Source organism: Hakea prostrata, chromosome 7 (assembly GCF_041222555.1).
Source record: "Hakea prostrata isolate BN-2017 chromosome 7, UWA_Hpros_2, whole genome shotgun sequence".
Lineage (NCBI taxonomy): Eukaryota > Viridiplantae > Streptophyta > Magnoliopsida > Proteales > Proteaceae > Hakea > Hakea prostrata.
Window position 1 is genome coordinate 14,395,111 of NC_142606.1, and position 11,575 is coordinate 14,406,685.

Consider the following 11,575-nt stretch of genomic DNA (forward strand, 5'->3'; position numbering starts at 1 on the left):
TTTATTTTTATGAATGTGATTATTGAATGTTTGTTTAGTACTTTAGTTTATTATAAAAAGTATTTGAATTAAAAAGTAAAAGTAGTTATATTAAAAAAATTGACTAAATCGTTTTGGTCGCTTTATTGCCGCCTAAGCGCCGCTTAGTCGCCGAATCGCCAAGACGGAGCCCCAATCGCTTTGGTCGCATTAATAACCATGACTCCAAGTTCTTGAAGAAGACCCTTCAATCATAACACTTTACAAATACCTTGAACTAAAGCTCTAAACTTTGCTTTAGCACTTGACCGACCCATTACAGCCTTTTTTTGTTCCTCCAAGATACCAAGTTACCCCCCACATAAGCACAAGAGCCAGAGGTAGACCTCTTGTCATCCGAAACATCTAGCCCAATCTGCATCTATGTATGTTTCAACTGTAAGATGTCCCTGAGAAGAGATTAAGATACCTTTCCCTAGGGATGTTTTCAAATACCTCAAGATACAGTAGACTGCATTAAGATGTGAAGAATAAGGTTCATGCATGTACTGGTTAACAAGGTTGATTGCAAAGGTGATATCTAGCCTTGTATGTGACAAATAAATCAACTTCCCAACTAATTTTTGGTAGTTGGTTTTGTCAACTAGTTCTCCTTTCTTACATTTCAAGTGTTGATTAGGCTCCACTGGGGTCTTTGCAAGTCTATACCCTAGCATTCTAGTCTCTTTTAATAGGTCCAAGGTGTACTTTTTCTGAGAGAGTTAGACAACATTAGTAGAGTGGCCAACTCTAACCCAAGAAAGTACTTGAGTTTGCCCATATTTGTTATCTCAAACTCTGTCCCCAAGAGAGTCTTCAAGGCTGTAATTTCCTTCTCACTGCTTCCTGTGATGACAATATCATCCACATATGCAAGGAGTACTATAGTATGAAATCCATCTTGCTTGATAAACAAGGAATGGTCTTCATTACATTGCCTGTAGACATAGGAGATTATTGTTTTGTGAAATCTTCCAAACAAGGTTATTAAAGCGACCAAAGTGATTGGGGTTCCGTCTTGGCGTTTAGGCGACTAAGCGGCGCTTAGGCGGCAATAAAGCGACCAAAGCGGTTTAGCCAATATTTTTAATATAACTACTTTTTTATACAAATACTTTTTATAATAAACTAAAATACTAAACAAACATTCAACAATCACATTCATAAAAATAAAAGTAAAAAAACATTCAAGAATCACAATTATGAAAAATTATCCAAAAAAAGATTAAAAACATAACTTCATCTAATCAAGCATCATAAGATTTATAACAATAATTATGTACTATATCAGTAATCAACCTGAAAAATGAAAATGAAAGTAGTAATTTTACATTCTTACTTACCTCTATGATAGTGTGACGCCAAATAAGTGTCTTGTAGTCTTGTGCATAGATCAGTAATCAGAATTGATGTATCTATTTTTCCCTTTTTTTTAACCAAATAGTGCCGACATGATAAATTAATAGATCTCATTATTCCGATTTCCAAGTCATTGTTTATTTAATGATTCATTGATTATCAATGTTGAATATGGCTCATGCTTCACATTCTGTTGCCGACAGGCACTCGGGGCCTCGGAGTTCATTTGCAAATTGGGCCTCGATTCGAAATGGTTCACATATTTAAATTTATATACGGCATTGTAAAATAAATTATAATTAAAAAATAATAATATGCACAAATTACAAAATGTAAAAAAAAAACGGTTACTTTAGCATCTAGGCAGCAATATGGCGGCAAAGCAGTAGTGCCTAAGCAAAAAAGCGGCAAGAAATCAGCCCGTTAGTTAAGCGGTTCAAAAACCGCTTTGCCGCCTAGGCGGACGCTTTGATAACCATGCCTTTGGGAGTGGCTTTAGACCATATAGAGCTCTTCTTAACCTACACAACCTTCCCATGGATCTCTCAACTAGAAAAACCAAGGGGCACATCCAAGAGGAATTGTTGCTTCAGGACTAGGATTTGGTGATTCCAATTGGCGTGGCTCAGAGGGGGGCTTTTGCTTCCTTTGGTAGGTCTTCAGAGGAGGTCTAGACTCTCCCTACTCATCATTCCACAAAGAAGGTCTAGACACTCTGTTGCACATCATCCACCAGCTGTTCTTGTCCAATCAATCCATCTTCCAATGAAAAATTTGCCAAAAGAGACTCAACAATAGGAACTTTATGAGGAATTTCAAGGAACACCGGGGCTTCTTCACTAAAACTCTCCCCCTGAAGAAGAGGAGGAGAAAAAAAGGAAACCTATTTCTGAAAAACAACATCCATAAATACAAAAAAAATTATGAGATCCAAGATGGTAACATTTATAACCTTTCTGTGTAGGGGGATAGCCCAAGAAGATATACTATAACCCTCTAGGATCAAGTTTACCATGACTATAATGGTTGTGAAAAATTTAACACATCCAAGGACCTTAGGGGTACAAGTAAATTGGATGTACCTAAGAGAACTTTCAAGAGGGCAGCGCTGGTCTAAGACACATGAAGGCATCCTATTAATGAGATAGGTGGCAATTTGAACCGCATCACCCCATAATTGAGGTGGCGCATGCGTAGTAAACATAAGAGACCATGCCACCTCCAAAAGATGCCTATTTTTATGCCCTGCGACCCCATTTTGAAGAGGTGTATCAACACAACTGGTTTGATGGATAATCTCATGGTCAAAATAGTAAGACGTAAAGCTACCACCCGAATATTCAGTCCCATTATTTATCATGAGGATTTTAATAACAGCCCCAAACTGGGTCTTAACTATATTGTGAAAATTCTGGAAACAAAAAAACACATTGTTTTTTTGATGTAAAAGATAAACCTAAGTAGTTAGGGTGCAACAATCATTGAATGTAACAAACCAACGATGACCAAATATAGATACAGTCCGAAAAGGACCCCACACATCAGAATGAATAACAAAAAATGGGAACTTTATTTCTATTATCTAAAATGGGAATATGTCTTGTTTGCTTGGCCAAAATACAAGTCATAATGCAAATCGTTCAAATTATACTTTTTAACCAAATTAGGAAAAAGTCTAGACAAAACTAAAAAAGGAATGTGGCCACAACGATTATGCAACTGTAACAAAGACACTAACGCTGGAGAGGATGATGCAAAAATTGTAGAAAGAGCGGATGGAGAACCAAGAATGTCCAATAGGTGGAGCCCCTCCTTCTTGTTTACCACGCCAATTGTACGCCCCCGTCTCCAGGTCCTGAAAAACACAATGAAATGGAAAGAATGTTATTTTGCAATTCGTATCACGGGTTAGACTACTAATGAGCTACTAATGAGTAATAAATTAGCTGAAAATTTAGGAATATGCAAAAGAGAGGAAAGGGTGAGGTCAGGTGAACAGATAATAGAGCCCTTTTAGAAATAGGGGACAAGGATCCATCATCTATCTGAACATTCTGAACAAGTGGAATAGAAGAATAAGTGTGGAATAAAGAAGATGAGCCTGGCATGTGGTCGGTTGCCTCGAGTTAATTATCCCAGGAGGGATAAATAAAATTGACATTGTGACAACCAAAAATACTTGCGGAGAGGCTGAGAACCAAAGGTAGAGGCAACGGTAGATGCAATACTCATGCTGGGAGTTGATCCAAAAGAGGATCCATCAAGTCTGGTCATTTGCTAACGAAAGACATTCTGAATCTTGTCTGCGAAAATAGGTGTTGGAGCACTTTGGATGTCTGCAATAGCCTGATTTGCATATGCAAGATTGCTGCCCTATTTCCACTCTTACATCCTCCACAAGAACTGACTGGACATCCATGTAATTTCTAGCATTTATCCTTTGTGTGGCATTCCTTCAATCCTTCCCACAATAGTGACACTTCATAGGAGGCTGAGAATCACCAAAACTAGGCTTAAAATTACCCGAACCAGCAGCTAATGAAGACTCATCAGGAGTCTGTGTATGTACCATAGCTATCCGTCGACTGTCCTCTGTATCCACCATGGCATAGGCCTGTTCCAGAGAGGGAAGGGGCTTACAGGAAAGGATCTGTGCACGAATCTGATCATACTCTATATTCAATTCTGCTAGAAAGTCATAAACCCGAAGTTTCTCCTCCCATTTTTTATAAGCAATAGCATCTTCAGCATACTTGGGTGTAAATTTCCTATAGAAATATAAGGTCTAGCAGTATCCTCGAAGTGTATTATAATATTGAGAGAGAGTAAGATCTTTCTGTTGCAACTGATGAATCTTCCGTCTAATTTCAAAACACTCTGCATCAGTACCCACTCTGGAATATGTATTTTTTGCAACCTTCCAATTAGCGGCAGCATCTGGTGGAAGGAGATAGCTTTTGGCTATGCTTGGTTCAATAGAACGAAGAAGAAATCCCATGGCTAAACATTCATTTATATACCATTTGGTAAATTGCAGACCAAAAAAGGAAGGTTTAGTAGAAGTCCCATCAAGATGGCCAGTAAGTCCACGAGCACCAACTGCTAAAGAGACAGAACGAAACCACCGAAGATAATTGATCCCACCGAGCTTTACTATAGTCATATGAAGCAGAAAACTCACGTTCTCAAGGAACAGAGGAAGCAGGAAATGGGTTGGAACATAATACCATTGGTTGGGTTTGTTGGTCCATTTTTTGGTTTGGTTCAATGGGTCAATTTGGTTTTAAATTTCAGTTCTTTTTCAAGTCGTAAGAGAAGAAGGAAGAAGCGACTGTTCTGGTTTTTCAAGTCGTAAGAGAAGAAGGCAGAAGAAGAAGAAGTGATTGGGTTCTCTTTCTTCTTTTTTATTTATTTTATTTTTGTAATTATTATTTCAAGTCGTAGAGAAGAAGGCGGAAGAAGAAGAAGCGATTGGGTTCTGGTTCTGTTTGTGGTCTCAGGAGAAGAAGTAGGGTTGCAGTGATGGGGCTTTTAGGTTTTGTTGATGAATCAAAGAAAGGCGGGGGGGGGGGGGCAGGGGGATGGCGGGGGCAGCAGGGGGCCCGGCCCCCCCCCCCCCCCCCGAGGCAAGGGAAGGGGCAAGTGTGTCGACCTCGCTCGTTCCATGTTGATACTGCTGATCTAACTTGTGTCTGTTTGACATAGGCTTTATTTATAATAATAGATATGAATGAGCAAATTCAATGATACCCAATGTGGGACTAAAACACATAACCAATGAAGACTCTCCTAGGCCAAACTACCCTCTAGACTCAACTTATGGCTTACAACATGCGGCCTCTATTGAAAGGATCTATGCTGGTTTGGATCTCATAACTTATGGCTTACAACTGCGGCCTCTGTTGGAAGGATCTATGCTGGTTTGGATCTCTATTGATCTTTACATTTGTAACTGTCCTTTCAGAGCTATGTTTAATGTATAGGTCATGGATTTAAGCTTTTATGTTTTGCAATATCGTATAATTTGGGAGAACATGACAGATTGTTCTGTAATAACTGCATCTGTTTTCTAAAGTCTTAAAAGTTACTTATGTTTAACTGGTGCTGATTACTTTTCTAGTTTTCTGTGTTTCTGATCTAGAACTTTGTGCTGTTTAACAGTATGCAATCAGTCAACTCAATAGACTGGAAGATAGCATTTGGGAAAGGTGGACAAAAAAGAGGCCTCATGAGAATTTTAGCATCAGTATATTCCTAAAACTGGAGAAAAAGTTTCGCTTCTTTGTTTTTTTCGTTGTCTGTCAATAGTGGTCCTTTGTATATCTTTTACTGTCTCAACTTGAATGACTAGCAGCTTGCCACATCATCCATCAAAAGAATAACCATCTTCAACTATATGATCTTCTTGGTCGTTTATTTACAGAGAGATCTGTTGGTGATAAAACGCGAAGTTCTGTCCAGAAGGATGCATTTGATGGGAGTAGGAAAGATATTAACGCTGCTATTGACAGAATTTGTGAGTTTACAGGTAAATATTGCTTTCCCATTCTCACAAGTAGAATTCTGTATCATTTGTCTGTCCCTCACTCTGGTTTGGCATTCCTTGCAGGAACTAAAATTATCTTTTGGGATCTACGGGAGCAATTTATTGACAACCTATACAAACCTAGTGTTTCACAGTCTAGGTTGGAATCATTAGTTGAAGCACTTGATTTGGTAAGTGCTCATCTCAGTCAGACAATTACTTAAGTGCTAGCTGTTGCTTTGCAAAACCACACATAGCATGAACGCAGATGCAGGGGGAACCAGTTCCTACCGTTCATTGATACCCAGCTTGAGTTTCTTCAGGTTATAATTCAATCTGATTGAGTGAAAGACAAATTTTTTTACAAATATTTTGGAACTATTGCCATGTTTCAATGCCCTTCCAACAGAAAGCTACGAGTATATTTTCTACTGTCACCTGCTCAGGTCCACTTGCTCTAGGTCCTTCATGGCCAATTATATGGCTGGTGGATTTCTCATTGACACTTCTGTGACTCTGTCTTAACCAAGTCGTGGATTTCCAAGGAAGTTTTATTTAGTTTTTTTACTTTGCGTTTTTTGGCGATGTGACAAGCTTTTGTCATTAACTGCTGCAGGTATTAAATCAACTCTGTGATGTTATTGTTAGAGCCACTTAGAGATCGCATTGTGACAGCACTCCTTCAAGCTTCCCTGGTTTGTGCTTTATGCTTGCTGCTTTCAGTATGTTTCACTCTGTATTGAAAATATATGATGACAAGGACACAATATACCCTGTCAGGATGGCTTACTCCGGGTGATTCTAGATGGAGGCCCGTCACGTGTATTTTTTCCCAGTGATGCTAAGTTTTTGGAAGAAGATCTAGACATTCTTAAGGTATCTAAATGTTGTTACTTTTGGTTGTCACATTTATAATTTGTACTATTGATGGGGCTACAAAGAATGCTTTTGACTGAGACTTATATCTTTTATTTCATGTACGAAGTTTTATATATTACTTATTTTTATCATCTAATTAAAGCTAGTACGTTGGATAATTAATTTTCTCCTATATGATCTTATAGAGGAGAATACTCATTTTGCATGAGAAAATTTGGGTGGAGAGTAACCAGAGATGATGGAAGCCATTCAAGGGTTTGGTAGCAATCTTGTAGTGAATAGAGTGAAACTACATAATGCAGTCATATTCAACATTACTCCTGTATGGAGTCCTATGCACATAAGTGTTGGACCCATAAGGTGCTGGACTGCTATTGGTATTAATTTGGATAGTTAAATTTTAGGTTGATCCTTTTATCTCTCTTATTGGGCTTCATTGTACTGGATCAAATTTATAAGCCCATAAAGTGGGGATAAGAACTTAGCACACAGTGTTAAAGTGTTCAAGTTAGACAAACACATTTAATTGCTAGATATTTGTTTTAAGTTCATTTCCCTTATTGGGTGCATAAGTGTTATTAGGATTCTTTTTGTGAGTCAAGTGAGGATTTGTAGAAGGTCTTTATAGCTGTGATACACCTGCCATTAATTTGAAGATATTTGAGTTAAAAAATATTTGTTTTTTAAAAGAGTTTTGGTGGTGTTGAGCAGTGCATACAGGATTGATATCCATACGTGATTTCTTCTTTTCTTTTCTGTCTTCTTTCTTTCAAGGAGATGAATCTCATCTTTTTTGCCTTCCATTCCATCAATTTCATTTCATTCCTTAACTACTTTAAGTGCTTCCTTATTTTTTGGATGAATACTTAATTTCTTCCTTTATTTCAGATCTATTCACTACTTTGATCATTGAACCTGCTTGCTAGTGTAGCCTTGGACTGAATGATTCTGCCAAGGCTCAACTGCCAAGGTCCTAATGAGAAGTGACCTTTGGAATTTCAGGAAGGGGCTGTGAAGGGCTGTTTAGTCTTTTGAGCTTTTTGGATAATGGGATGAGGCTGTAACCTATGTCAAGGGGGTAGGTATAAGGTTTATGTGGTTTGGTGTGAATTTGGGATATTTCTAAGGTGGATGTGGTGTATGTGGTGTGAATTTAGGTTAGAAAGTAGAGTTTCTTATTAAGTAAGGGGCTGGATCTAGAGTTTTATAACTCAGGAGTTGTGGTTTGATAGTAATGTTGTGCAGGTCTTAATGAAGACTGACGCAAGTTAGAAGGTATTTGGATGCTTCCTAAAGTTAATGGGTGGCTGAGGGTATGTAGGAATGATATCAAAAGGGTTATAATGGGAATTTGAGGATAGGGTTTGGATTGAGTGTAGATGCCATGGCAGTGATCCTCAAAAAAAAAAAATGTAGCGTTTTGGTGGATGGATCTTAGGTTATTGCAGGTTTTAGGGTTGAGAAGGTAGCTATGGCTTCATGAAAACTGTATAAATCAAATGGAGGTGATGGAAGGGCAGTGCTATGATGAAATAATGCTTCTTAACCTTTGGATAGATCTCAATCTATTGGTTGCATTCTATGCATTGATGGTGGAGTCGCTGGTATATGCATGAAAGGGACATTCAGGGTTGAAGAAGAGGGGGATGAAGATTATCTCCTTAACCGAAGGCAGCAAGCTTGTGAGCATGGTTCAAGATCACTTTCAACACCCATCTCGCCTCCTCAAAGAGGAGAGATCTTGCTCAAGTTGGTGAGTTCTCGCTTGAGATCTAGTATTTTCTTCCTAGCCAACGCGAGTGAACTCAAGGGCCCAACTCGGGGGTTTTAAGGGTAAGGTTGGGCACAAAGTTGGTATTTAACCTATTTTAGGCTTTCTAAACACACTGGTGGCCTTAGATTTGGGAGAAGACAACCTTAAGTATGAGTTCTAGCTTGACCCTAAGTTTGAAATTGAAATGCTGCAGGAATGAATATGCAAGGTTATAAAACATGAATATAGAACCATTAGTACATATAAATGAAAAGCAAGTGATAAGATACATCAAATAACAATAAAATTCCATCTATATGAGAACGATACAACGTCACATTCTTGACTCTCGTGAGTACAATAATACAACCATCTTAAGTTCGTAATAGAAGTGTAGGTATAGTTCATGCTTCACAATCTATTGCCGACGACCTTCCTCCGACCTTCCCCCTGGCGGGGGTTGCATGGGGCAGTGGTCCTAGGCTTGTGGAGGCCTTATATGATTTTGGGCTTGGGCCTTGGGAGTTACTTTGCAGTTTGGGTTTGGGCCCATAAATAGCTATTGTGGCCTTGGTTGAAAAACTTCGAATGGCCTTATTTTGATCTTCTTTTCTTGATGTAGATGTGTTAAACCTTGCTACAGGTCAAGATCCGACGTCAATCCAAGAAAAAATAATGCAAAAATGGAGGTTTGGAAGGTCTCGGTGTGGTGGGAGGTGACAAAGAGTGAGACCGAAACAAGTCGAGATCTCGACCTATCTTGCTCAAGAGATCACATTTAAAGTGGCTAAGTGGACTGAGATCTTAGTTTTGGACCGAGGTTCGAGATCTCGGCAAGATCTCAAACCATGCTTGTCAAGAAGATGGAGGGACTAACTTCACAATCAACTAATTGGAATTAGGACCTTGCAACCTATACGCCAAGGCTAGATTTTGAACCACTGGTATCTTGAAACTAGTTCTCACCAAGAGTCTCCATTCAAGAAAACTTCGTGCTCAAAATTGGCAATGCAAAATTTCATGGGGAGATCTCGGTCTCGACAAGGATCTCGGTCCCTCAAAAAACTGAGATCTCACGAGATCTTCGCTGAGATTTGGTAAAAATCCCCAATCTACTCAACCCAACTCAAGGGCCCATCTCAGTGGGTATTAGGGCTCAGTTTGAGCTGAAAGTTGGTATTTAACCTATTTTAGGCCTTCTAAACACAGGGTGGCCTTAGATTTGTGAGAAAACAAGTGTAATGAGTTCAAACTCTACTATAACTTTGAAATTGATACACTGAAAGAGTGAACATGCAAACTTATAAAACATGAAATACACAACCATTACTTGATATAAATGAAAACATAAAGGTTTAAAGTTAAATAATACATCAAACATGTTCAGTTGTTCACAATTTCACGTTACTACATTGGTGTACTTGTAAGTTACACCACGAGAGTATAAGAGTAAAATCAATGACTAAGCAGCTCATCCAACTTATGCTCCACCATCACTAGCACTAGCACCTCCTCCGCAAGTGTAGAACGTAGTTTTTAAAAGAAGAAAAAAAAAGGAAGGAGGATGGCTGCATGATAGCTCAAGGAAGAGAACAAGCTAGTATTTTGACTAGCTTACCAGCTAGTTCAAATCATAATAAGTTGAGACTTGATTTTGTAACGTCCCTGTCACCATCCCTCCAATCCTTTTCTTGTTGGGCATTTTTTGTGTATTTTATTGAGAAATATTTATGCTAAGTTTGTGAGAACTACTAACATTCATTCTCTCGTATGATTATTATGTTTCAGGAATTCTTTATTTCTGGTGGAGATGGGCTCCCTCGAGGTGCTGTTGAAAATCTAGTTGCACGTGCTCGGCATGTGGTAAAGTTCCATGGTTGTGAGGTTCGTATCTTTAGTCCCCTCTTGTGCATAAACTTTCTTTTCGCCTTCATCCCCAAATAATAGGAGTGTGCTAGTTAAGATTGGGAAGTACACAACTTTCATTTCCCCTTTATTCCTATATACACCTAGAGAGAGTTTCGGAGTTGTGCTCAATTTACAATATTGATATTTCACCGTATTCATATGAGTCTGATGCAGAATTGCTTGTTTACTTATTTTGCAGACTAGGGTATTGATTGATGACTTGAAATCTGCAAGTGGTTTAGATTTGCAAGGTAATGGAAGTAAATTGGGTGCTGACACACAAACTCTCCTAAGAATTTTGTGCCACAGGAGTGATTCAGAGGCCTCCCAATTCCTGAAGAAACAATATAAAATACCCAAATCTGCTGCTTAGTTTGAGAGTTGAAGTTCCTCTAGTGTGTATCAAGTCTGGTATTATGTGAATGTGATATATATTGTTTTAAAGAATACAATTATCCATTTAAATTATGTCAAATAGTGTTGTACTATATTCTTATTCTTTGTAGTTATCCTTGTAAAATCCATACACAAGTTATTCTTTGGAAAATTCCTCCAATCGTGGTTGTCTATTCCTATTGTTTGTAGTCACATTATATATATTTTTCCTAGTGTGGTTTGTTTGTTTGTTTTTTTTTTTTTTTTTTGTTTTTGTTTTTTTTTTTTTTCAACATGTAATTCTTGCAAGGGTCATGCAGCCTAGGTATGATCTTCGGCCATCATCGCATGTTTGGTGGAAAGGAAAAATCCTCAATTTAGAGAATAATCAAAATTTTGTAGTTTTCCATTGAAACATGAAGAAGTGACTGAACAATTGAGACTGTTCGATTGGAACATAAAGAAGTGACTAAATTCATCCTAACGCTCGCACGTAAGAAACAAACAGGTGACGCCAATGGGGAAGGACCTGTGCTTGAAATCCTCCGGCCAAGTTGGCACCTGAGATCATCTCCCATCTTTAAGGTGCCAACATCATCTGAATTCGTAGTTATCCTTCGCATGGTCAGTTTTTGTTGTTGCCATTGGCTTCTTTCTTACTTTTTTTTGGGTATAAAGTGACTTTATTAAGCTGGAGGATAGGGATACTAATATGCCTCAACGAGAGTCAATCCATGACCTCTTTACTAAGAGGTATT

General features: G+C 38.4%; 1 protein-coding gene across 1 annotated transcript in view; it reads left to right on the plus strand.

The window, feature by feature from the left end:
* Window positions 1-11,047, plus strand: part of LOC149010014 (protein unc-13 homolog) — a 53,449-nt gene extending 42,402 nt beyond the window's left edge. Inside the window, 8 exon segments of the mRNA XM_089161334.1 lie at window positions 5,539-5,623; window positions 5,801-5,905; window positions 5,987-6,093; window positions 6,519-6,548; window positions 6,550-6,597; window positions 6,683-6,778; window positions 10,323-10,418; window positions 10,642-11,047. Of these exon segments, the coding sequence (XP_089017460.1) occupies window positions 5,539-5,623; window positions 5,801-5,905; window positions 5,987-6,093; window positions 6,519-6,548; window positions 6,550-6,597; window positions 6,683-6,778; window positions 10,323-10,418; window positions 10,642-10,815 (741 nt within the window). The 3' untranslated portion in view covers window positions 10,816-11,047.
* The last annotated feature ends 528 nt before the right edge of the window (window positions 11,048-11,575 follow it).